Consider the following 27,662-nt stretch of genomic DNA (forward strand, 5'->3'; position numbering starts at 1 on the left):
CCATCCATGTTGCTGTGTATGGATAGATTTTCTCTTAATAGCTGAGTAGTAGCCATTGTGGAGATATACCACACCTTTCTCCATGCATCTGTACTTGGGCACTTGGGTCCTTTCCATAAAGTGACTAATGTAAATAGTGCTGCAGTCAACATAGGACTGCACATGCCCTTCAAATTAGTGTCTTTGTACTCTTCAGGTAGTTACCTAGGCGTGGAATTGCTGGAACCTATGGCAAATCTATTATTAATGTTTAGAGACTAACGCACCTCCTTTTAGCTTGTGGTCATCTATTCTAGTAGTTTCCAGATGAACAGACTCTGATATATGATGTCTGTTTCATTAAGAAATATTTCTTTGCCTTTCTCTAAGTTTTAGTCCTCTTGTGATTGCATTATCTTCCAATTTTTTCTTTTCATTTCACATAGGGGTAAATATTATCTGCTTTCATTGATACAACAAAAACATACACACTATGGCTAACAAAACAAAAGCTCTCTGCCTCTGTCTGTGTCCAGTCAGTAGATAGGAACCTCACATTAGGTTAAATATGGAATGTGCTATTAAAATTAAATTTTGATCTATAATTAAAAGTTGTTTATAGGGCATGAAATTTCTGTAGGTTGTCTAGGGTGTGGAACTGTAATACTCAAGAATGGCAAAACAAGGAAGGGGCAGTTCTACATTCTTGATAGCAAAAAAATTCACTCCTTTGTGCAGGCTAGAATTGTTTGGTACTCAGTGGACCCACAGGAGACACCCTCTGTAGTGCAGATGATAATCAAGCATTTAGCAAGTGGTCGAAGTTCTGGGTGTTCAGGGGCTCTGGCAGCTCTCTGGGGGAGGAAAGCTAGTAAGGGAATCTGAGTGTCTGGGCAGGTTTGTGGCTACAGAGACTCATGGATGAGAAATCTTCAAGGTGCTAGTTTCAACAGTGGGGGACACATAAACAAAAACATGATCTTGAGACTCCAACATCACTAATGACCCACCACTTAAGAGTCTCGAAATGTCCTCATATACTGTTCCCCCTGGAGAGCAAACAAAAATGCACAACTGCTTTCTCTTGCCGCTTCTCCTCTGCTACACTCCATGCAAAGAAAGCTTAATGCCATGCTCAGATTAAAGTGTCAATCATGAAGGAGCCCATCACTTGTCACAGAGCATATTTTGAACATATTAGGAGATGAGAGGCAGTAAATTCTGGACATTCACCTCCCAGTTTTAGGACTCTGTAGGAAAAACAGCTTTGCATGGCCAAGTTTGTCAGACATTTACTAATTGTTTGACTATGGGATGTGTTCTCAAATTTATAAACTTTAGATTCTGCAATGCCAAATAAGAATAAGTGCATTAAAAAATAATGGAGTTTATAGTAAATATATCGTCTCTCAAAGATTGAACAGCAAATCTTGCTATATGGGGAATCACTACCTTCTTTTACTTTTCCCCTTTTCTTATATCCAAACATAAGCATTCCCAAATAATAACAGTTTTCAAATATCTGTATTAACTGAGATTGATGCTTTTTTTGTATTAAAATGTTAAGACTTACTTTATTTTTTTATTTAAATTTTATTTTTATATTCCCCATACAATTACAACCCCCTTATTTTGACCCCAATCCTTCCTTTCCCCGCGCCCCTCCCATAGAGTGTCTCTGGTTCATAGTTGTTTGTTGATTTTGATATTTTCTTTCTTATAGTTATTCATTTTCCTGGTCCCTTATTTAAGTTTTCTAGATTCCTGCTATCTGTGAGACCATCCGGTATTTTTCTTTTTCTTTCTGGCTTATTTTGCTGAGCATGATCCCTTCCAGCTCCATCCATGCTGCTGCAAATTGCATGAGTTTATCTTTTTTGATGGCTGAGTAATATTCCATGTTGTATATGTACCCATCTTCTTGATCCAGTCATCTATTTTTGGGTATTTGGGTTGTTTCCAAAGCTTAGCTATTGTAAACAGTGCTGCTATAAACATAGGGGTGCAGGTGCTCTTTGGAATTGATGTTTCTGTGTCCTTTGGTAAATACCTAGGAGTGGAATTGCTGGATCCTATGGGAGCTCTATGTTTAGTAGGTCCAGAAATCTCCACACAGCTCTCCATAGTGTAAAATTAGCAAAATAAGTCAGAAACAGAAAGGCAAATAAAGGATACTTCTATGTGGAAAATAAAAAGCAAAGCAAAGGAAGAGGAAAAAAAGAAGCAAACAAAACAAACCCTAGAAATCTGACTGTAGAACTGGAGATGGAAGAGTCAAAGCTGTATACTGAAAATTACTGGGACTTTGGTGTTGGGTGTGCTATGGTAACATATTTGTAGATGCTTATACCCTATCCTAAATGAATTACAGTGCTCTAAATCAATGCACATAAATAAAAACAGTTTTTAAAAATGGTAAGATAAATGTGGGGAAAAAGAAATACCATGGAAGAGTACATTATATTTAATGTCATAATTGTAAAGTATCCAGCAAAAGTAGTATGGGTAAATATCATTATTCAAATATCATTTGTTTGAGGACAAGTAAGAATTAAATATTTAGTCTGTGAGCACTAATTTTGGATTGAACACATGTTAGTGGAGATCATGACTATATCATGAGAAACCTTATAAAGAGACTTGCATTGAAAATTTGGACTTGAACACAGACATTCTTTAACCAAAGCATTTTCCTCACTCAAGGTGAAATCTTAAAAATTTTTCACTTATTGTTATTTGTAGTATGTCAATGATTAGTTTCTTATCCAGTGTTCACTAAAAAAATTTGAACTAAAGATATAGAATATTATAAACTGACGAAAAGGATGAGATAGACAACTTTTCTTCACAGACAAGATTATTTCAGGGACAAAAATGTAGCATGTTGAAATACTCAACTCCTTGTCCAAACCATGGCAACTACTTTACAGTATTTACCTTATTAATGGAAAAAGGAAAACAATGTGATATGATAATGAAGGTGATTTTGATAACGTGGAGGGGAAGATTTTAATAGCAATCAGTAGAAGCTTGAGCTCAATATTGATAGCTGCTTTCTAAGACAATGAAAGAGCAAAAGAGATGTGGTACATATGTAAACACATATACAGGCCAAACATATAACTCTAATTTTACTTCCACATTTCTTTCATGGCTGTGAAATAACACATCAACAAATATAAGCTTGGGGGTTTAGCACATATATCTTTAGGTTTAAAATAGCCAGTAGAAAATTCCCAGGATGGCAGTAACAATGTGGTATCCTGACACGATTGCTGTACACAGAATGAGCTCACTTTTGAAAATAGTTGTATAATGAGAACTTAGCCCATGTGAGGTTGCCCCACCCACTGCTGGGAGTATATAAGTGTCCTGCAACAGTAGCTGATACTCAACTTCAGAATATCCTCCTACAGGACAATTGAAACTTCACCTCCAAACACCATGTATTGCAACTACTTTGGAAACTCCTATGGGAGCTACGGCTGTGGCCTTGGCTATGGCTGTGGCTATGGTTCTAGATATGGCTGTGGCTACGGATCTGGATATGGCTGTGGCCTTGGCTATGGCTATGGCTGTGGCTATGGCTCCCGCTATGGCTGTGGCTATGGTTCCGGATATGGCTGCGGCTATGGTTCTGGATATGGCTGTGGCTACGGTTCCAGATATGGCTGTGGCTATGGTTCCGGATATGGCTGTGGCTATGGTTCTGGATATGGCTCTTCCTGCTACAGCTACCAGCCATTTGTCTACAGAAGATGCTATTCATCTTGCTGCTAAAACATACCTGAATGCGCAAAATCTTCTAAACTGATGGCTCTAAGGAATTTCTTCCTCACTACTCATGATCACAGCTGAATCCACTGAAGAGAGAATATTCAGAACCTGAAAAACAGTCATTGTCCTCTTGGAGTCCATCTTGTTACTGAGGGAAACTAAGTCACTTCATGATCTTTTTGGAAAGCCGAAGACATGGTTTAACTCATAGAGAAATCGAATCCCTCTAACTTCTTGTGTCTATTTCTATATTGTGATCATTTCCAAATAAACATGATTATTTGCTCCTAACAATTTTGTGTATCTATTGTGTCAGACATGGCCATTGACTTACACTTTGTCTTAGGTGTCTTTGGCCTTCTTGGAGCCTGGCAGAACTAATCTCAGTGGTCATTCCAACTGTGTGTCTGGTCTCCAGTCATTGTTCAGCACTGAGACTTACTGAAGGATATTTGCCATGATATCATTTTGAAAAAATGGGTCTCTATTGGTTAAGTCTAGTGTTCTTTATTCATTGTGGGAAGTATTATTAATTCCTAAGCCTTTTTTGTTTCATGATTCTGGGTCTATTTCTTTCTATGTGTACACTCATCAACAGATGCATACACATATGAACACAGACAATGTCTCAGGGTAATCTGGTATGGGAAATTCTCATCGTGGAAATATTGATTGAATAGAGTCAGTGTAAAAGTTGAGGAAAAAGAAATAGGAAGGATCCAGTGTACTCTTATATTTAATAGCAGCACTGTTTAAATAGCCATTGTGGAAAACAATCAACGTGCCTAACAACAGATGAGTGTGTTTAAAAGATGTAACACACACACACACACACACACACACACATATATATATATATATATATATAGAGAGAGAGAGAGAGAGAATTGAATGCTAGCTAGTATTTATAAACATTAATTTTTCTACTTACAATAACATGAATGGAACTGGCAGAGATTGTGTTCATTGAAGTAAGTCAGAAAGGGAAAGAACAATAATGAGTGATCACTGTCGTATGTGTAGTATAATAAAACAAAACAATGGAACAGACTTCTGAATATATCTGAAAAGGACTGCCTTCCTCATTGGGTGCTCTACCATAAGATGCATCCATACCCCGTCATGATTACCCTATACTAGGGTTATTTTACAGGAAAATTATGAACTCATGGGGAGAGGTACAATGAATCCATTTGTAAATACTTTTCATTCTCACTCTATGCTGAAATTATTGGTTAGTTGAGCTTAATTGTTGTAATTTTAATAGTTATATTCCTAAATATGCTCCCCCAAAGATCATTTTGTATTATCACCCACTCAGTTCCATCCATGATGCTGTGCAAGGATAGATTTTCTCATCTCATAGCTGAGTGGTAGTTATTGTGGAGATAACACCACGTCTGTATCCATGCATCTGTATTTGGGCTGTTGGGTCCTTTCCATAAACTGACTAATGTAAATAGTGTTGCCGTGAACATAGGAGTGCACATGGCCTGTCAAATTAGTGTCTTTGTACTCTTCAGGTAGTCACGTAGGAGTGGAATTGCTGGATCATATGATAAATCTATTGTTAATATTTTGAGAGTGACCCACCTCCTTATAAATTGTTGTCAACTGTTACCATATTCCCAAGATGAACAAACTCTGATCCATGGATTTCATAGACAAATCCTTCTTTGCTTTTCTCTAAGTTTTCTTAGAGAAAAAGTTTTCTTAGAGAGTTTGCTTTTCTCTCAGTTTTAGTCCTCTTATGATTATATTATCTTCCATTTATTCTTTCCATTTCACATAGTAGTAATTTTATCTCCTTTATGATTCAACTACCACGTAGACACAAATGACTCAAAAATAAATCTCTCTGCCCCAATCTGTGTCTAGTCAGTAGATAGGAACCACATTAGTTAAACAGGGACTGCGCTATTTGAATTAATTTTTAAACCAGAATGAAAGTTAATTATAGGTTGTGAAAATTCTGTGTGGTTTTCTAGGATGTGGAATAATACTCAACAAAGGCAAAACATGGAGGGAGCTGTTCGACATCCTGGGTAGCCAAAATATTTCACTTCTTTGGCCAGGCTAGATTGTTCTCTAGTCAGTGGACCAGCAGGAGACACTCTCTGTGGTGCAGATGGTAATCAAGTATTTAGCAAGTTTAGAAGTTCTAGGAAGCTCAGGGACTCTAAGCTCTCTGGGGGAGGAAAGCTAGTAAGGGAATCAGAGTGTCTGGGCGGATTTGGGGCTGTAGACATTCATGGATGAGAAATCTTCAAGGTGCTAGTTTCAACAGAGGGTGACAAAATAAACATGATCTTGAGACACCAACATCACTGATGACTCACCACTTAAAATACTCAAAATGTCCTCAAGTACCGTCCCCCTGGAGAGAAAACAAAAAATTCAGAACTGTCTTCTCTTGCAGTTTCTCACCTGCAACACTCTATACCAAGAAAGCTTAATGCCATGCTCAGATTAGAATGCAAAATCCTGCAGGAGCCCATTACTTGTCATAGAACATACATTGAAAATATTAGGAGATGAGACATAGTAAGTTTAGAACTGTCCTCCCTGAGTTTCAGTGGCTCTGTAAGAGAAAAAGATTTTCATAGCCAAGTTTGTCAGAACTATTTACTAATTATTTGACTATGGTAAATGTTCTCAATTTTATAAACTCTAGATTCTGCAACAGCTAAATAAGAATAAGTGCATTAAAAAAGTGATGGAGTTAATAGGAAATATATAGGAACCGAAAGATTGAAGCACACCTAGGCTATAGGGGGAGTCACTACCTTTTACTTTTCCTCCTTTCATATATCCAAACATCTGCATTCCCAAATAATAACATTTTTCAAATATTTATATTAATTCAGACTGATGCTTTTTTGTATTAAAATGGTAAGACCTACTTTAATGTAAAATAAGCAAAATAGGGCCTCCCCAGTGGTGCAGTGGTTGAGCGCTGGGTTGTGAAGCTGCCCGCAGCCTCTGCAGCGCCAGTTCGATCCCCGGCTGCTCTCTGGCCACCGGAGGAGGGTCCCACATGGCACGCAGACCTCTCCTGCCGCCCGCTGCTCCCCTCAGCAGTGTACTTGGGTCCTTCTGCCTGCTCTGCTCCCCGCTCTGGCTCTGGTGAATTCTCTCACCCTCCCGCGCTTCTGACTGTACCCACTGCTGAAACAAACAAACGAACAAACAAACAGCAAAATAAGTCAGAAAGAGAAAGGCAAATACGGGACATTCCTCTCCTATATGGAAAATAAAAAAAACAAAGCAGAGGAACAGGAAAAGAAGAAGCAAATTAAACAAATCCTAGAAATCTGACTGTCGAACTGGAAATAGGAGAGTCCAAACTGTATACTGAAAATGATTGGGACTTTGGTGGTAGGTGTGATAGGGTAATATGTTTTTTAGTGGTGTACACCTATCCTAAATCAATCACATTGCTGTAAAGCAATCACATAAATAAAAATAGTTTTGCAAAATTGCAAAATAAATGTAGAATGTAGGGACAAAAATAAAGACCATGGAAGAGTAAACTATAATGTCATAATTGTAAAGTATCCAGCAAATATGGGTAAATATCATTTTTGAATATTATTTGTTTGAGAACCAGCGAGAATAGTATATTTCAAGTCTGTGAGTATTAACTTTTGATTGAACACATGTTAATGGAGACCGTGACTACATAACAAAAAACCTTATAAGGAGACTTGCATTGAAAATTTGGACTTGAACACAGACATTCTTAAACCAAAGCATTTTTCTCACTCAAAGTTGAAATCTAGAAAAGTGTTTCATTTATTGTTATTTATAGTATGTCATGGATTAGTTTCTTATGCAGAGGCTAACTAAAAAATTTTTGAACTAAAGATATTATAGAATATTATAAACTGATGAAAAGGATGAGATAGACAAAATTTATTCAGACAAGGAGATTATTTCAGTGACTAAATGTATGTAGCCTGTTGAAATAGTCAATTCCTTGTCCAAACCATGGCAACTACTTTACAGTGTTTACCTTATTAATGAAAAAAGGAAAACAATATATGATAATGAGGAGATATTGATGCTCTAGAAGGGGAGGATATTAATACCAATCAGTAGAACCTGGGGGTCAGTAGGGATAGCTGCTATCTAAGACAATAAAAGAGCGAAATAGTAAACACATATACAGGCCAAATGTATTTGTTGATGCATTATTTCATAGCCATGAAAGAATTGTGGAAGTAAAATTAGGGTTTTATAAGGATGGGTGTTTAGCACATTGATCTTTATGTTTAAAATAGCCAGTAGAAAATTCCTAGGATGGCAATAAGTAATGTGACATCTTGACAAGATCGGTGTACACAGAATAAGCTCAATTAGAAAATAGTTGTATAATGAGAACAGAGCCCATGTGAGGTTGACCCGCCCATTGCTGGAGTATATAAGTCTCCTGCAAGAGTAGCTGATACTCGACTTCAGAATATCCTTCTACAGGTCAACCAAAACTTCACCTCCTAACACCATGTGTTGCAACTACTTTGGAAACTCCTATGGGAGCTATGGCTGTGGCCTGGGCTATGGCTATGGCTGTGGCTATGGCTCCCGCTATGGCTGTGGCTATGGTTCCGGATATGGCTGTGGCTATGGCTCTGGATATGGCTGTGGCTATGGCTCTGGATATGGCTGTGGCTATGGTTCCAGATATGGCTGTGGTTACGGTTCCGGATATGGCTGTGGCTTTGGTTCCAGATATGGCTGTGGCTATGGTTCTGGATATGGCTGTGGTTACGGTTCCGGATATGGCTCTTCCTGCTATAGCTACCGCCCAATTGTTTACAGGAGTTGCTATTCTTCCTGCTGCTAAAACATCACTGGAATGCAGAAAATCTTCTAAACTGATCAATCCAAGAATTTCTTTTTCACTGACTCATGATCACAACTTAAATCAAATGAAGAGTGAGGATTCAGCCTGAAGAAGAGTCATCATTCTCTTGGCATTCCAGCTTGTTAGTTAGTTACTTCATGATCTTCTTGGAAAGCAGAAGACATGGTTTAACTCACAGAGCAAGTTGAAGCCCTCTACTTCTTCTGCCTATTACCTGTATTGTGATCATTTCCAAATAAACATGATTCTTTGCTCCTAACAAGTTTGTGTCTCTGTTGTGACAGACGTGGCCATTGACTTACAATTTATCTTACCTGTCTATGATCTTAGAATCTGGCAGAGCTAATCTCAGTGGTCATTTCAAATGTGTCTGGTCTCCACTCTCATTGCTCAGCACACACAACTTACTGAAGTATATTTGCCAATATATCATTCACAAAAATAAGGGTCTTTATTGGTTGAGTATAGTGTTCTTAATATTGTAAGGAAGTAATGATTCCTAAGCTTTTTTGTTTCATGATTCTGGGTCTATTTCTTTCTCCATGTACACTCATCAAAGATGCATACACATGTAAACACAGACTAATATCTCAGGGTAATCTGGTATGGAAAATTCTAATGGTAAAAATATTGATTGGATAGAGTGAGTATAAAATTAGAGGAAAAACTAATAGGAAGGGTTCAATGCATTCTTATATTCATTGCAGCACTATTTAAATCAGCCAGAGTGGAAAACAGTCTACATGTCCAGCAACACATGAGTGTTTTAACAAGATGTAACACATACATACACAATTGAATGCTAGCTAGTGATTATAAACGTGAGGTTTTTCTACTTACGACAAAATGAATGGAACTGGCAGAGATTGTGTTCAGTGAAATAAGTCAGAAATGGAAAGAACAATACCGAATGATCTCATGCGTATGTATGATATAGTTAAACAAAGCAAAGGAACAGTCACTGACATCTGAACACATCTGAAATGGACTGACTTCCTCATTAGGTGCTCTACTACCTGATGTGCCTACACCTAGTCATGATTACTCTCTACTAGCGTTGTTTATAGGAAAATTATAAATTCATGAGGACAGGTATAAGGAGTCCATTTATAAATACCTTTGTAATCACACCCTATTCTGCAATTATTGGTTAGGAACAAACGTGACCTCTGAAGCCTTATGTGAAAATGGTGATACTGGTACATTAAAATACATACGTGGAATATTTTTTGTGTCTGCATCTGGAAGCATTGGCCAGTGATAAAATGCTTAAGGTTTGGCAAGTTAAGTAGATGGAAAAATGTGAATTTTCCTAGAAATTTAACTTTAGTTTAATTGTGTTCATGCAATATTGGGGTAATACTTGCTAATTCAGGCTACTCTAGTTATATATATGCAGTATTTTGCTAATGTTGAGGGTGAAGTCTTAATTGAAATATTGTGAGTGGGATCCTGACTTGAGATCCCATTTGGATACTTACATCCCCCAAGACTTTGAGATTTCAAAGGCAAAATCTTAGAAAAGTTTTTCATTTATTCTTAGTTATTTATAGTACATCATTGATTAGTTTATTATGTTCACTAAACATAAGAATGTTCACTAAATATATTGAACTAAAGATATTACACAATATTATGAACTGATGAAAAGAATGAGGTAGACAAACTTTCTTCAGAGACAAGGAAATTATTTCAGGGACTAAATGTAGCATGTTGAAAAACTCAATTACTTGTCAAACCATGGCTAGTACTTCACAGTGTTTACCTTATTAATGGAAAAAAGGAAAACAATATGATATGATAATGAAGGTGATATTGATGATGTGGAGGGGGAGATATTAATAGCAATCAGTAGAACCTTGAGCTCAATATTGATAGTTGCTATTTAAGAAAATCAAAGTGCAAAACAATAAACACATTTACAGGCCAAACATATTTGTTGATGTGTTATGTCATAGCCATGAAAACAATTATGGAAGTAAAATTAAGGTTATATAAGGTAGGGTGTTTAGCACATATATCTTTATTCGTGAAATACCCATTACAAAATTCCTGGGATGGCAGTAAGTAATATGACATCCTGACAAGATTGGTGTACACAGACTGAGCGCGTTTAAGAAAATAGTTGTAAAATGAGAACAGAGCCCATGTGAGGTTGACCCGCCCATTGCTGGAGTATATAAGTGTCCTGCAAGAGTGGCTGATATTCGACTTCAGAAAGATCTTCCTACAGGTCAACCGAACCTCACCTCCTAACACCATGTGTTGCAACTACCTTGGAAACTACTATGGTAGCTATGGCTGTGGCCTTGGCTATGGCTGTGGCCTTGGCTATGGCTCCCGCTATGGCTGTGGCTACGGTTCCGGATATGGCTGTGGCTATGGCTCCCGCTATGGCTGTGGATACGGTTCTGGATATGGCTCCCTCTATGGCTGTGGCTACGGTTCCGGATATGGCTGTGGCTATGGCTCTGGATATGGCTGTGGCTATGGTTCCAGATATGGCTGTGGCTATGGTTCTGGATATGGCTGCGGCTATGGTTCCGGATGTGGGGCTTCCTGGTGTAGCTACCGACCAATTGTTTACAGGAGTTGCTATTCTTCCTGTTGCTAAAAGATCGCTGGAATGCAGGAAATCTTCGAAACTGATCAATCCATGGAATTTCTTCTTCACTGACTCATGATGACTACTGAATCAACTGAAGAGAGAGGATTCAGCCTGAAGAATTGTCATTCTCTTCTTGGCATTCCTTTTACTGAGTTTTTCATGATCTTCTTGGAAAGCAGAAGACATAGGTTAACTCACAGAGCAAGTTGAAACCCTCTACTTCTTGTGCCTATTACTTGTATTGTGATCATTTCCAAATAAACATGATTCTTTGCTGCTAACAAGTTTGTGTATCTATTGTGACAGACGTGGCCATTGGCTTACACTTTGTCTTACCTGTATGTGATCTTTTTGAAGCCTGGCAGAGGTAATCTCTTTGGGCACTCCAACTGTGTGTCTTGTCTCCACTCCCATTGAGCAGCACCCAGAACTTACTGATGGGTATTTGCCATGATGTCATTCTGAAAAAAATGGGTCTTTATTGGTTGAGTGTTGTATTCTTAATTCATTGCAAGGAAGTAGTTATTCCTAAGCTTTTTTTGTTTCATGAACCTGGGTTTGTCTATTTCTTTCTAAATATACACTCATGAACAGATACATAAACATAAAAACAGACAAATGTCTCAGGGTAATGTGGTATGGGAAACTCAAATGGTGAAAATATTGGTTGGATAGAGTCAGTGTAAAAGTTGAGGAAAAACAAATAGGGAGGGTCCAATGCACTCTTATGTTCATTGCAGCACTATTTAAATCATCCAGTGTGGAAAACAACCTACGTGCACAGCAACATATGAGTGTGTTAAGAGATGTAACACATATATACATATTTGAATGCTAGTTAGTGATTATAAACATGAAGTTTTTCGACTTACAATAGCATGGATGGAACTGGTTGAGATTGTGTTCAGTGAAATTAGTCAGAAAAGGAAAGAACAATACTGAATCATCTCACGCATATGTATGATATAGTTAAACAAAACGAAGGAACAGACATTGACATTTGATAACATCTGAAAAGGACTGGCTTCCTCATTGGGTGCTCAATCACCAGATGTGCCTATCCCCAGTCATGATCACCCTCTACTAGATTTGTTCATTTGTTTTATAGGAAAATTATAAACTCATGGGGAGAGGTACAAAGAATCCATTTATAAATACCTTTGTAATCTCACTGTATTCTGCAATTACTGGTTAGGAACAAAGCGGATCTCTGAAGCCTTATGTGAAAATGGTGATACTATTACATTGTTATATGTAACTGGACATTTTTGTTTCTGCATCAGGAAGCAGTGGCCAGTGATAACATGTTTATGGTTTGGCATGTTAAGTAAGATGAAAAAGGTAAATTTCACTAAAAATTTAACTTTTTAGCTTAAATGTGTTCATGCAATATTTGGGTCATACTTGATATATCAGGCTACTTTAGTTAAATTATATGGCAAAGGCACTTTGCTGATGTTGAGGGTGAAGACTTGATTGAAATATTGGGAGTGGGATCCTGACTTGATCACAGTTGAATGGCCTTACATCCCCCAAGACTGTGAAGTAGTAAATGAATTATTTTCTCAACTGCTATTTTTTTAATTTGATAGATTATATTAAAAGGCTTCTTCTACTGTTCTTCAGTTATGTAGTAAGACATGTGGTTGACTAGGATGACTTGGAGATCATATTCCTATATCAGCTGAGGTGAGGCAACATTGACACCAAAGAGTATCAAGAACAGAACATTTTGGAGTAAAAATGTAAGGCTGAGAGGCACTATCAACCATATTTGATTAACATTATACAGTGTTGAAATTAAGATTCCCTCAATGCATAAAAAATATTATTTTCTGGTTTAATTTGGATTCATAAGATGTATAACAGAGCGGTGAGGAGTTTCATTATCAGACAGCATTGACTAATAATGAGATCTCTATGTGAAGCAATTAGCAGTGGGTAAGTTAGTCAAAGTTATTAGTCAAGCTTATTTTAATAGTTGTATTCCCAAAATTAAACTGATGTACGCTCCTCCAAAGAGCATTATGTATAGTCACCCAATCATTTCCACCATGTAGCTAGGCATGGATAGATTTCATCATCTTTTATAGCTGAGCAATAGCCATTGTGGAGATATACCACACCTTTATCCATGCATAATGTGACTAATGTAAATAGTGCTGCAGTGAACTTAGGAGTCCACATGGCCCTTCAAATTAATGTCTTTGTACTCTTTAGGTAGTTCCCTAGAAGTGGAATTGCTGGATCATATGACAAATATATTGTAAATATTTGAGATTGATCCACCTTCTCTCAGCTGTTGTCAACTACTGCCGTAATTCCAAGATGAACAGACACTGATCCGTGGTGTCTTTTTCATCAACACATTGTTCTTTGCTGTTCTCTAAGTTTTAGTCCTCTTGTGATTCCATTGTCTTCCATTTTCTCTTTTCATTTCACATAGTAGTAATCTTATCTGCTGTATTGATTCAACTACCATGTATACACAAATGCCTCATCAAAATAAAGCTGTGTGCCTCAGTCTGTGTCCCTGTGTCCAGTCAGTAGATAGAAACCTGATTTTAGTCTAAACAGGGACTGTGCTATGAAAATTAATTTTTAAACTATAAGAAAAGTTGATAACAGGCTGTGAAAATTCTGTATGGTTGTCTTGGGTGTGGAACAATACTCAAGAGGGGCAAAATATGGAAGGGGTAGTTCAGTGTGGAGGACAGACAAAATATTTTGCTCCTTTTACCAGGTTAGAGTTGTTCTGTCTTCAATGGACCCGCAGGGGACACCCTGTGTAGCTAGATGGTAATCAAGCATTTAGCAAGTGGTAGAAGTCCTGGGAAGGTCAGGGGCACAGACAGCTCTCTGGGGTAGAAAGCTAGTAAGGGAATCTGAGTGTCTGGGCATGTTTGTGGCTATAGATACTCATGGATGAGAAATCTTCAAAGTGCTAGTTTCAACAGAGGGGACAGATAAACAAAACATGATCTTGATTCTCCAGTATCACTGATGACCCACCGTTTAAAAGTCTCAAAATGTCCTCACCTATCACCCCCCAGGTGAGCCAACAAAAAATACAGAATGGCTTACTCCTGCAGTCTCTCCCCTGAAACATGCCATACCAAGAAATTTTAATGCCATGCTCAGATTAAAGTCCAAATTCTTGAAGGAGCCCCTCACTTGTCTTAGGACATACATCGAAAAACATACATTGAGGTGAAATACAGTAAGTTCAGAACATTCCTCTCCCACTTTCAATGGCTCTGCAGGAGAAATAGCTTTTCATGGCCCAGTTTGTCAGAACCATTAACTATTTATTTGACTATGGAAAATGTTCTCAAATTCATAAACTGTAGATTCTGCAACTGTCAGTAAGAATAAGTGCATTAAAATAGTGATGGAGTTTATAGAAAATATCTAGGAAATAAGAGTGAAGCACAGGTCTGTATATATGGGAGTCATTACCTCTTTTCCCTGTCCCCATTTCTTATATCCAAACATAAGCATTCCCTAATAATAATAGTTTTCATATGTCCATATTAACCTAGAACTGTTACAGTGTACCATGGAACAGTATACCTTAATTAATCTCAGAATTGTTAAGTGTCCGCCAAAATTAGTATGGGTAAACATTATTATATGAAAATTATTTGAGAACCAGAGAGAATAAAATATTTCATGTCTTCGGTACTAATTTTTGATTGAACACATGTTAGTGGAGACCATGACTACAAAATGAGAGCCTGATAAGGAGACTTGCCTTGCAAGGTACCCATTTATAAATACCTTTCTACGCTCACCCTATTCTTAATTATTGTTTAGAAAGTAGTCAGACCTGTTTACTAAAAATATATTACTAAAGATACTATGGAATATTGTAAACTGATGAAAAGGATGAGCTAGAAAAATTTTCTTTAGACAAGGAGATTATTTCAGGGAATAAATGTAGCGTGTTGAAGTACTCCATTCCTTGTCCAAACCATGGCAAATATTTTAGAGTATAAACTTATTAATGGAAAAAAGGAAACACTGTGATATGATAATGAAGGTGATATTGATGATGTGGAGGTGGTGCTATTCCTAGCAATTAGAACCTTGATCTTAGTATTGATAGCTGCTTCCTAAGACAGTGAAAGAGCAAAATAATGAACACTTGTACAGACCAAATGTATTTGTCGATGTGTTATTTCATAGCCATGAAAACAATTGTGGAAATAAAATTAGAGTTATATAAGGTTGGGTGTTTAGCACATTGATCTTTATATTTGAAATACCCGTTAAAAATTCCTGGGATGGCAGTAAGTAATATGACATCCTGACAAGATTGGTGTACACAGACTGAGCGCGTTTAAGAAAATAGTTGTAAAATGAGAACAGAGCCCATGTGAGGTTGACCCGCCCATTGCTGGAGTATATAAGTGTCCTGCAAGAGTGGCTGATATTCGACTTCAGAAAGATCTTCCTACAGGTCAACCGAACCTCACCTCCTAACACCATGTGTTGCAACTACCTTGGAAACTACTATGGCAGCTATGGCTGTGGCCTTGGCTATGGCTGTGGCCTTGGCTATGGCTCCCGCTATGGCTGTGGCTACGGTTCCGGATATGGCTGTGGCTATGGCTCCCGCTATGGCTGTGGCTATGGTTCTGGATATAGTTGTGGCTATGGTTCCGGATATGGCTGTGGCTACGGTTCTAGATATGGCTGTGGCTATGGTTCCAGATATGGCTGTGGCTATGGTTCCGGATGTGGGGCTTCCTGGTGTAGCTACCGACCAATTGTTTATAGGAGTTGCTATTCTTCCTGTTGCTAAAACATCGCTGGAATGCAGAAAATCTTTGAAACTGATGAATCCAGGGAATTTCTTCTTCATGTCTCATGATGACAACTGAATCAACTGAAGAGAGAGGATTCAGCCTGAAGAATTGTCATTCTCTTCTTGGCATTCCTTTTACTGAGTTTTTCATGATCTTCTTGGAAAGCAGAAGACATAGGTTAACTCACAGAGCAAGTTGAAACCCTCTACTTCTTGTGCCTATTACCTGTATTGTGATCATTTCCCAATAAATATGATTCTTTGCTCCTAACAAGTTTGTTTATCTATTGTGACAGACGTGGCCATTGGCTTACACTTTGTCTTACCTGTATGTGATCTTTTTGAAGCCTGGCAGAGGTAAGCTCTTTGAGCACTCCTACTGTGTGTCTTGTCTCCACGCCCATTGAGCAGCACCCAGAACTTACTGATGGGTATTTGCCATGATGTCATTCCAAAAATAATGGATCTTTATTGGTTGAGTGTTGTATTCTTAATTCATTGTAAGGAAGTAGTTATTCCTAAGCTTTTTTTGTTTCATGAACCTGGGTTTGTCTATTTCTTTCTAAATATACACTCATGAACAGATACATAAACATAAAAACAGACAAATGTCTCAGGGTAATGTGGTATGGGAAACTCAAATGGTGAAAATATTGGTTGGATAGAGTCAGTGTAGAAGTTGAGGAAAAACAAATAGGGAGGATCCAATGCACTCTTATGTTCATTGCAGCACTATTTAAATCATCCAGTGTGGAAAACAACCTACGTGCACAGCAACATATGAGTGTGTTAAGAGATGTAACACATATATACATATTTGAATGCTAGCTAGTGATTATAAACATGAAGTTTTTCGACTTACAATAGCATGGATGGAACTGGTTGAGATTGTGTTCAGTGAAATTAGTCAGAAAAGGAAAGAACAATACTGAATCATCTCACGCATATGTATGATATAGTTAAACAAAGTGATGGAACAGACATTGACATTTGATAACATCTGAAAAGGACTGGCTTCCTCATTGGGTGCTCAATCACCAGATGTGCCTATCCCCAGTCATGATCACCCTCTACTAGATTTGTTCATTTGTTTTATAGGAAAATTATAAACTCATGGGGAGAGGTACAAAGAATCCATTTATAAATTCCTTTGTAATTTCACTGTATTCTGCAATTACTGGTTAGGAACAAAGCAGATCTCTGAAACTTGATGTGAAAATGGTGATACTATTACATTGTTATACGTAACTGGACATTTTTGTTTTTGCATTAGGAAGCAGTGGCCAGTGATAACATGTTTACGGTTTGGCATGTTAAGTAAGATGGAAAATGTAAATTTCACTAAAAATTTAACTTTTTAGCTTAAATGTGTTCATGCAATATTTGGGTCATACTTGATATATCAGGCTACTTTAGTTAAATTATATGGCAAAGGTACTTTGCTGATGTTGAGGGTGAAGACTTGATTGAAATATTGGGAGTGGGATCCTGACTTGATCACAGTTGAATGGCCTTACATCCCCCAAGACTGTGAAGTAGTAAATGAATTATTTTCTCAACTGCTATTTTTTTAATTTGATAGATTATATTAAAAGGCTTCTTCTACTGTTCTTCAGTTATGTAGTAAGACATGTGGTTGACTAGGATGACTTGGAGATCATATTCCTATATCAGCTGAGGTGAGGCAACATTGACACCAAAGAGTATCAAGAACAGAACATTTTGGAGTAAAAATGTAAGGCTGAGAGGCACTATCAACCATATTTGATTAACATTATACAGTGTTGAAATTAAGATTCCCTCAATGCATAAAAAATAATATTTTCTGGTTTATTTGGATTCATAAGATATATAACAGAGCAGTGAAGAGTTTCATTATCAGACAGCATTGACTAATAATGAGATCTCTATGTGAAGCAATTAGCAGTGGGTAAGTTAGTCAAAGTTATTAGTCAAGCTTATTTTAATAGTTGTATTCCCAAAATTAAACTGATGTACGCTCCTCCAAAGAGCATTAAGTATAGTTACCCAACCATTTCCACCATGTTGCTTGGCATGGATAGATTTCATCATCTTTTATAGCTGAGCAGTAGCCATTGTGGAGATACACCATACCTTTATCCATGCATAATGTGACTAATGTAAATAGTGCTGCAGTGAACTTAGGAGTCCACATGGCCCTTCAAATTAGTATCTTTGTGCTCTTTAGGTAGTTCCCCAGAAGTGGAATTGCTGGATCATATGACAAATCTATTGTAAACATTTGAGATTGACCCACCTTCTCTCAGCTGTTGAAACTACTGCCCTATTTCCAAGATGACAGACTCTGATCTGTGGTGTCTTTTTCATCAACACATTGTTCTTTGCTGTTCTCTAAGTTTTAGTCCTCTTGTGATTCCATTGTCTTCCATTTTCTCTTTTCATTTCACATAGTAGTAATCTTATCTGCTATTATTGATTCAACCACCATGTATACACAAATGCCTCATCAAATAAAGCTTTGTGCCTCAGTCTGTGTCCCTGTGTCCAGTCAGTAGATAGGATCCTTATGTTAGTCTAAACAGGGACTGTACTATTAAAATTAATTTTTAGACTATGAGAAAAGTTGATAACAGGCTGTGAAAATTCTGTATGGTTGTCTTGGGTGTGGAACAATACTCAAGAGGGGCAAAATATGGAAGGTGTAGTTCAGTGTGGAGGACAGACAAAATATTTTGCTCCTTTTACCAGGTTAGAGTTGTTCTGTCTTCAGTGGACCCACAGGGGACACCCTGTAGTGCAGATGGTAATCAAGCATTTAGCAAGTGGTAGAAGTCTGGGAAAGTCAGGGGCACAGACAGCTCTCTGGGGTAGAAAGCTAGTAAGGGAATCTCAGTATCTGGGCAGATTTGTGGCAACAGACATTCATGGATGAGAAATCTTCAAAGTGCTAGTTTCAACAGAGGGGACAAATAAACAAAAACATGATCTTGATTATTCAGTATCACTGATGACCCACCATTTAAAAGTCTCAAAATGTCCTCACCTATCACCCCCCAGGTGAGCCAACAAAAAAAGCAGAATGGCTTACTCCTGTGGTATCTCCCCTGAAACATGCCATACCAAGAAATTTTAATGCTATGCTCAAATTAAAGTCCAAATTCTTGAAGGAGCCCCTCACTCGTCTTAGGACATACATTGAAAAACATACATTGAGGTGAGACACAGTAAGTTCAGAACATTCCTCTCCCACTTTCAATGGCTCTGCAGGAGAAATAGCTTTTCATGCCCCAGTTTGTCAGAACCATTAACTATTTATTTGACTTTGGAAAATGTTCTCAAATTAATAAACTCTAGATTCTGCAACTGTCAAATAAGAAAAAGTGCATTAAAATAGTGATGGAGTTTATAGAAAATATCTAGGAACTAAGAGTGAAGCACAGGTCTGTCTATATGGGAGTCACTACCTCTTTTACTTTTCCCTGTCCCCATTTCTTGTATCCAAACATAAGCATTCCCTAATAATAATAGTTTTCATATGTCCATATTAACCTAGAACTGTTACAGTGTACCATGGAACAGTACACCTTAATCTCAGAATTGTTAAGTGTCCGCCAAAATTAGTATGGGTAAACATTATTATATGAAAATTATTTGAGAACCAGAGAGAATAAAATATTTCATGTCTTTGGTACTAATTTTTGATTGAACACATGTTAGTGGAGACCATGACTACAAAATGAGAGCCTGATAAGGAGACTTGCCTTGCAAGGTACCCATTTATAAATACCTTTCTACTCTCACCCTATTCTTAATTATTGTTTAGAGTGTAGTCAGACCTGTTTACTAAAAATATATTACTAAAGATACTACAGAATATTATAAACCGATGAAAAGGATGAGCTAGAAAAATTTTCTTTAGACAAGGAGATTATTTCAGGGAATAAATGTAGTATGTTGAAGTACTCCATTTCTTGTCCAAACCATGGCAAATATTTTAGAGTATAAATTTTATTAATGGAAAAAAGGAAATACTGTGATATGATAATGAAGGTGATATTGATGATGTGGAGGTGGTGCTATTCCTAGCAATTAGAACCTTGATCTTAGTATTGATAGCTGCTTCCTAAAACAGTGAAAGAGCAAAATAGTGAACACTTGTACAGACCAAATGTATTTGTCGATGTGTTATTTCATAGCCATGAAAACAATTGTGGAAATAAAATTAGAGTTATATAAGGTTGGGTGTTTAGCACATTGATTTTTATATTTGAAATACCTATTAAAAATTCCTGGGATGGCAGTAAGTAATATGACATCCTGACAAGATTGGTGTACACAGACTGAGTGCATTTAAGAAAATAGTTGTAAAATGAGAACAGAGCCCATGTGAGGTTGACCTGCCCATTGCTGGAGTATATAAGTGCCCTGCAAGAGTGGCTGATATTCAACTTCTGAAAGATCTTCCTACAGGTCAACTGAAACCTCACCTCCTAACACCATGTGTTGCAACTACCTTGGAAACTACTATGGCAGCTATGGCTGTGGCCTTGGCTATGGCTGTGGCCTTGGCTATGGCTCCCGCTATGGCTGTGGCTATGGTTCCGGATATGGCTGTGGCTATGGTTCTGGATATGGCTGTGGTTACGGGTCCAGATATGGTTGTGGTTATGGTTCCGGATATGGCTGTGGCTATGGTTCCAGATATGGCTGTGGCTATGGTTCTGGATATGGTTGTGGCTATGGTTCCGGATATGGCTGTGGCTACGGTTCTGGATGTGGGGCTTCCTGGTGTAGCTACCAACCAGTTGTTTACAGGAGTTGCTATTCTTCCTGTTGCTAAAACATCACTGGAATGCAGAAAATCTTCTAAACTGATCAATCCAAGGAATTTCTTCTTCACTGACTCATGATGACAACTGAATCAACTGAAGAGAGAGGATTCAGCCTGAAGAATTGTCATTCTCCTCTTGGCATTCCAGCTTGTAACTGAGTTTTTCGTGATCATCTTGGAAAGCAGAAGACGTGGTTTAACTCAAAGAGCAAGTTGAAACCCTCTACTTCTAGTGATTACCTGTATTGCGATCATTTCCAAATAAACATGATTCTTTGCTCCTAACAATTTTGTGTCTCTATGTGTCGGACATGGCCATTGACTTACACTTTTTCTTACCTGTCCATGATCTTCTTTAAGCCTGGCAGAGGTAATCTCTGTGGGCATTCCAACTGTGAATCTTGTCTCCACTCATTGATAGCACCCACGACTTTGAAGGATGTTTGTCATGATATCATTCTGAAAAAAAATGGGTCTTTATTGGTTGAGTCTAGTATTCTTAATTCATTGTAGGAAGTAATTATTCCTAAGCTTTTTTGCTTCATGCTCCTGTGACTCTCTGTTTCTTTCAATATGTACACTCATCAACAGATGCATACACATAAAAACACCGACAGTGTCTCAGGGTAATGTGGTATGGGAAATTCTCATGGTGAAAACATTGATTGGATAGAGTCAGTGTAATAGTTGAGGGGAAAGAATATGGAGTGTCCAATGCACTCTTATGTTAATTATAGCACTATTTAAATCAGCCAGAGTGGAAAACACCCTATGCACTCAGCAATACCTGAGTATGTTATGAAAATTTAACACATGTATATAGAATTGAATGCTAGCTCGTGATTATAAACGTGAAATTTTTCCAGTTATAACAGCATGAATGGAACTGGCAGATATTGTATTCAGTGAAATAAGTCAGAAAGAGGGAGAACAATACTGAAAGGTCTCACATGTATATATGATATAGTTAAACAAAGCAGAGGAACAGACACTGACATCTGCACACATCTGAAATGGACTGGTTTCCTCACTGGGTTCTCTGCCAGCAGATGTGCCTATCCTCAGTCATGATCACCATCTACTAGGTTTGTTTTATAGGAAAATTATAAACTCATGGGGAGAGGTGCAATGTACCCATTTATAAATACCTTTCTACTCTCACCCTGTTCTCAATTATTGGTTAGGAAATAATCAGACCTCTGAAACCTTATGTGAAAATGTTGATGCTCTCACATTAATATACATAACTGGAATATTTTTTGTTTCTGCATCTGGAAGCAGTGGCCAGTGATAACATGTTTAAGGTTTGCCATGTTAAGTAAGATGGAAAAATGTGAATTTTACTAAAAATTTAACTTTTTAACTTAATTGTGTTCATGCAATATTCGGGTCATACTTGCTAAATGGGCTACTCTAATTAAATATATGGCAAAGATATTTTGCCTAAGTTGAGGGTGAAGACTGATTGCAATATTGGGAGTGGGATCCTGCTTGTGATCCCACTTGAATGGACTTACATCCCTCAAGAATGTGATGTAGTAAATGAGTTCATTTCTGAGCTGTTATATTTTTTATTTTGAAAAGAATTTAAAGGGGTTCTTCTATTTTTCTTTAGTTATGTAGTAAGACATGTGGTTGACTAGGATGACATGGATATTATGTTCCTATATCAGTTGCGGTGAGTTGACATTGACACCAAAGAGTATCAAGAACAGAACATTTGGGAGGCTGAGGCACTATCAACCATAGTTGACTAACATTATACAGTGTTGAAATTAAGTTTCCCTCAATGGATAAAAAATATTATTTTCCGGTTTATTTGGATTCATCAAATATATAACATAGAGCGGTGAAGAGTTTCATTATCAGACAGCATTGAGTTATAATGAGATCTCATGGGAAGTAATAATAATTGCAAGTTTGTCAAAGTTATTAGTTAAGCTTATTTTAATAGTCACATTCCTCAATTTAAACAAACATACACTTCTCCAAAGAACATTATTAGTGTCACCCACTCTAGTTACGTCCTTGTTGCTGTGTATGGATAGATTTCATCATCTTTTATAACTGAGTAGTAGCCATTGTGGAGATACACCACACCTTTATCCACGCAACTCTCCTTAGGCACTTGGGTCCTTTCCATAATGTGACTAATGTAAATAGTGCTGCAGTGAACTTAGGAGTCCACATGGCCCTTCAAATTAGTATCTTTGTACTCTTTAGGTAGTTCCCTAGCAGTGGAATTGCTGGATCATATGACAAATCTATTGTAAATATTTTGAGATTGACCCACCTTCTCTCAGCTGCTGTCAACTACTGCCCTATTTCCAAGATGAACAGACTGATCCATGGTGTCTTTTTCATCAACACATTGTTCTTTGCTGTTCTCTAAGTTTTAGTCCTCTCGTGATTGCATTATCTTCCATTTTCTCTTTTCATTTCACATAGTAGTAATCTTATCTGCTACATTGATTCAACCACTGTGTATACACAAATGCCTCATCAAAATAAAGCTGTGTGCCTCCGTCTGTGTCCCTGTGTCCAGTCAGTAGTTAGGATCCTCATGCTAGTCTCAACAGGGACTGTGCTATTAAAATTAATTTTTAAACTATAAGAAAAGTTGAGTACAGGCTGTGAAAATTCTGTATGGTTGTCTTGGGTGTGGAACAATACCCAAGGATGCAAAACATGGAAGGGGTAGTTCAGCGCTGTGCAGAGACAAAATATTTCGCTCCATTGGCCAGGTTAGAGTTGTTCTGTATTTGTGGACCTGCAGGGGACACCCTGTGTAGCTAGATGGTAATCAAGCATTTAGCAAGTGGTAGAAGTCCTGGGAAGGTCAGGGGCACAGACAGCTCTCTGGGGTGGAAAGCTAGTAAGGGTATCTGAGTGTCTGGGGATGTTTGTGGCTACAGACACTCATGGATGGGAAGTCTTCAAGGTGATGGGCCTCCCTGGTGGCGCAGCAGTTGAGTGCTGGGCTGTGAAGCTGCCCGCAGCCTCTGGAGCACCGGTTTGATCCCCGGCTGCTGGGCGAGAGTCCCACATGGCAAGCAGACCACCCCTGCCGCCCACTGCTCCCCTCAGCAGTGTTCTTTGTCACTCTGCCTGTTCTGCTCCCTGCTCTGGCTCTGGTGAATTCTCTCACCCTATCGTGCTTTTGACTATACCCAGTCCTTGTATAAATAAATAAATAAATAAATCTTAAAGAAAAAAAAAAAAGAAAGAAATCTTCAAGGTGTTAGTTTCAACAGAGGGGACAAATGAACAAAAATATGATCTTGATTCTCTAGTATCACTTATGACTCACCATTTGAAAGAGTCTCAAAAAGTCCTCACCTACCACCCCTGAGGTCAGCAAACAAAAAATGCAGAACTGATTTCTCTGCAGTTTCTCCCCTGCAACACTCCATACCAAGAAATTTTAATGCATGCTCAGAATTCCTGAAGGAGTCCCTCACTCATCCGAATTCCTGAGGGAGTCCCTCACTTGTCTTAGGATATGCCGAAAAACATACATTGAAGTGAGACGCAGTAAGTTCAGAACATTCCTCTCCCACTTTCAATGGCTCTGTAGGAGAAATAGTTTTTCATGGCCCAGTTTGTCAGAACCATTTACTAATTATTTGACTATGGAAAGTGTTCTGAAATTCATAAACTTTAGATTCTGCAACTGTCAAATAAGAAGTGCATTAAAATAGGGATGGAGTTTATAGGAAATATCAAGGAACTCAAAGAGTGAAGCACAGGTCTGGCTATATGTGTATTCACTACCTCTTTTACTTTTCCCCATTACTTGTATCCAAACATAAGCACAAATAATAATAATCCAAACATTCACAAATAATTGTTTGCATAAATCTATATTCAACCAGGACAGTTATAGTATACCATGGAACAGTATACCTTAACTAATCTCAAAATTGTTAAGTATCCAGCAAAAGTAGTATGGGTAAACATTACTATATGAAAATAATTTGTTTGAGAACCAGTGAGAATAAAATATTTCATGTCTCTGAGTATTGTTTTTTGATTGAACACATGTTAATGGAGACCATGACTACAAAATGAGAACTTTATAAAGAGACATGCATTGAAAATTTGGACTTGAGTACAGACATTAATAAACCAAAAAGTATTTTCTTCCCTCAAAGTTGAAATCATAGAAAAGTGTTTCATGTATTGTTAAATTATTTATAGTTTGTCAAAGATTAGTTTCTTATCCAGGGTTTACTAAAAAATAATTACTAAAGATACTATAGAATATTATAAACTGATGAAAAAGATGAGATAGACAAATTTCTTTACAGAAGGAGATTATTTGAGGGAATAAATGTAGCGTGTTGAAGTACTCCATTCCTTGTCCAAACCATGGCAAATATTTTACAGTATATATTTTATTAATGGAAAAAAGGAAGCACTGTGACATGATAATGAAGGTGATATTGATGATGTGGAGGTGGTGATATTCCTAGCAATTAGTAGAACCTTGATCTCAGTACTGATAGCTGCTTTCTAAGACAGTGAAAGAGCAAAATAGTAAACACTTGTACAGACCAAATATATTTATCGATGTGTTATTTCAGAGCCATGAAAACAATTGTGGAAGTAAAATTAGGGTTATATAAGTTTGGGTGTTTAGCACATTGATCTTTATATTTGAAATACCCATTACAAAATTCCTGGGATGGCAGTTAGCAATATGACATCCTGACATGTTGGTGTACACAGACTGAGTGCATTTAAGAAAATAGTTGTAAAATGAGAACAGAGCCCATGTGAGGTTGACCCGCCCGTTGCTGGCAGTATATAAGTGTCCTGCAAGAGTAGCTGATATTCGACTTCAGAAAGATCTTCCTACAGGACAACTGAAACCTCACCCCCTAACAACATGTGTTGCAACTACCTTGGAAATTACTATGGTAGCTATGGCTGTGGCCTTGGCTATGGCTGTGGCTATGGTTCCGGGTATGGCTGTGGCTACGGTTCTGGATATGGCTGTGGCTACGGTTCCAGATATGGCTGTGGCTATGGTTCTGGATATGGCTGTGGCTATGGTTCCAGATATGGCTGTGGCTATGGTTCCGGATATGGCTGTGGTTACGGGTCCAGATATGGTTGTGGTTATGGTTCCGGATATGGCTGTGGCTATGGTTCTGGATATGGCTGTGGCTATGGTTCCAGATATGGCTGTGGCTATGGTTCTGGATATGGCTGTGGCTATGGTTCCGGATATGGCTGTGGCTACGGTTCTGGATGTGGGGCTTCCTGGTGTAGCTACCGACCAGTTGTTTACAGGAGTTGCTATTCTTCCTGTTGCTAAAACATCACTGGAATGCAAAAAATCTTCTAAACTGATCAATCCAAGGAATTTCTTCTTCACTGACTCATGATGACAACTGAATCAACTGAAGAGAGAGGATTCAGCCTGAAGAATTGTCATTCTCCTCTTGGCATTCCAGCTTGTAACTGAGATTTTCATGATCATCTTGGAAAGCAGAAGACATGGTTTAACTCAAAGAGCAAGTTGAAACCCTTTACTTCTAGTGATTACCTGTATTGTGATCATTTCCAAATAAACATGATTCTTTGCTCCTAACAATTTTGTGTCTCTATGTGTCGGACATAGCCATTGACTTACACTTTTTCTTACCTGTCCATGATCTTCTTGAAACCTGGCAGAGGTAATCTCTGTGGGCATTCCAACTGTGTGTCTTGTCTCCACTCATTGATAGCACCCACAACTTACTGAAGGATGTTTGTCATGATATCATTCTGAAAAAAAATGGGTCTTTATTGGTTGAGTCTAGTGTTCTTAATTCATTGTAGGAAGTAATTATTCCTAAGCTTTTTTGCTTCATGCTCCTGTGACTCTCTGTTTCTTTCAATATGTACACTCATCAACAGATGCATACACATAAAAACACCGACAGTGTCTCAGGGTAATGTGGTATGGGAAATTCTCATGGTGAAAACATTGATTGGATAGAGTCAGTGTAATAGTTGAGGGGAAAGAATATGGAGTGTCCAATGCACTCTTATGTTAATTATAGCACTATTTAAATCAGCCAGAGTGGAAAACACCCTATGCACTCAGCAATACCTGAGTATGTTATGAAAATTTAACACATGTATATAGAATTGAATGCTAGCTCGTGATTATAAACGTGAAATTTTTCCAGTTATAACAGCATGAATGGAACTGGCAGATATTGTATTCAGTGAAATAAGTCAGAAAGAGGGAGAACAATACTGAAAGATCTCACATGTATATATGATATAGTTAAAGCAGAGGAACAGACACTGACATCTGCACACATCTGAAATGGACTGGTTTCCTCACTGGGTTCTCTGCCAGCAGATGTGCCTATCCTCAGTCATGATCACCATCTACTAGGTTTGTTTTATAGGAAAATTATGAACTCATGGGGAGAGGTGCAATGTACCCATTTATAAATACCTTTCTACTCTCACCCTGTTCTCAATTATTGGTTAAGAAATAATCAGACCTTTGAAACCTTATGTGAAAATGGTGATGCTATTACATTAATATACAAAACTGGAATTTTTTTTCTGCATCTGGAAGCAGTGGCTAGTGATAACATGTTTAAAGTTTGATGTGTTAAGTAAGATGGAAAATGCAAATTTTACTTAAAAATTAACTATTTGGTTTAATTGTGTTCAGGCAATATTCAGGTCATACTTGCTAAACTGGGCTACTCTAGTTAAATTATATGGCAAAGATATTTTGCCTATGTTGAGGGTGAAGACTGATTGCAGTATTGGGAGTGGGAATCTGCTTATGATC

The 27,662-nt window shown here is 37.8% G+C and overlaps 5 protein-coding genes across 5 annotated transcripts; all 5 read left to right on the forward strand.

Moving 5' to 3' along the window:
* The first annotated feature begins 3,423 nt into the window (after nt 1-3,423).
* Nucleotides 3,424-3,759, forward strand: LOC119257093 (keratin-associated protein 6-2-like). The gene has a single exon (XM_037524792.1). It carries the CDS (start codon nt 3,424-3,426, stop codon nt 3,757-3,759), a length of 336 nt encoding a protein of 111 aa, XP_037380689.1.
* A 4,501-nt stretch (nt 3,760-8,260) lies between these two features.
* On the forward strand, nt 8,261-8,602 carry LOC119257094 (keratin-associated protein 21-1-like). Its single transcript, XM_037524794.1, has one exon. The coding sequence runs from the start codon at nt 8,261-8,263 to the stop codon at nt 8,600-8,602; it is 342 nt and encodes a 113-aa protein (XP_037380691.1).
* Nucleotides 8,603-10,883: 2,281 nt separating this feature from the next.
* LOC119257095 (keratin-associated protein 21-1-like) lies at nt 10,884-11,237 on the forward strand. Its single transcript, XM_037524795.1, has one exon. The coding sequence runs from the start codon at nt 10,884-10,886 to the stop codon at nt 11,235-11,237; it is 354 nt and encodes a 117-aa protein (XP_037380692.1).
* A 9,284-nt stretch (nt 11,238-20,521) lies between these two features.
* Nucleotides 20,522-20,863, forward strand: LOC119257096 (keratin-associated protein 21-1-like). The gene has a single exon (XM_037524796.1). It carries the CDS (start codon nt 20,522-20,524, stop codon nt 20,861-20,863), a length of 342 nt encoding a protein of 113 aa, XP_037380693.1.
* A 4,882-nt stretch (nt 20,864-25,745) lies between these two features.
* Nucleotides 25,746-26,177, forward strand: LOC119257097 (keratin-associated protein 21-1-like). The gene has a single exon (XM_054700685.1). The coding sequence runs from the start codon at nt 25,746-25,748 to the stop codon at nt 26,175-26,177; it is 432 nt and encodes a 143-aa protein (XP_054556660.1).
* The last annotated feature ends 1,485 nt before the right edge of the window (nt 26,178-27,662 follow it).

Source organism: Talpa occidentalis, unplaced genomic scaffold (genome assembly GCF_014898055.3).
Source record: "Talpa occidentalis isolate TD23 unplaced genomic scaffold, MPIMG_talOcc4v2.1 talOcc4.4, whole genome shotgun sequence".
Lineage (NCBI taxonomy): Eukaryota > Metazoa > Chordata > Mammalia > Eulipotyphla > Talpidae > Talpa > Talpa occidentalis.

What these genes read in the sequence shown, in the direction of transcription:
- LOC119257095 (XM_037524795.1), top strand. Translation starts at nt 10,884, where the DNA reads ATGTGTTGCAACTACCTTGGAAACTACTATGGTAGCTATGGCTGTGGC.
- LOC119257093 (XM_037524792.1), top strand. Translation starts at nt 3,424, where the DNA reads ATGTATTGCAACTACTTTGGAAACTCCTATGGGAGCTACGGCTGTGGC.
- LOC119257097 (XM_054700685.1), top strand. Translation starts at nt 25,746, where the DNA reads ATGTGTTGCAACTACCTTGGAAATTACTATGGTAGCTATGGCTGTGGC.
- LOC119257094 (XM_037524794.1), top strand. Translation starts at nt 8,261, where the DNA reads ATGTGTTGCAACTACTTTGGAAACTCCTATGGGAGCTATGGCTGTGGC.
- LOC119257096 (XM_037524796.1), top strand. Translation starts at nt 20,522, where the DNA reads ATGTGTTGCAACTACCTTGGAAACTACTATGGCAGCTATGGCTGTGGC.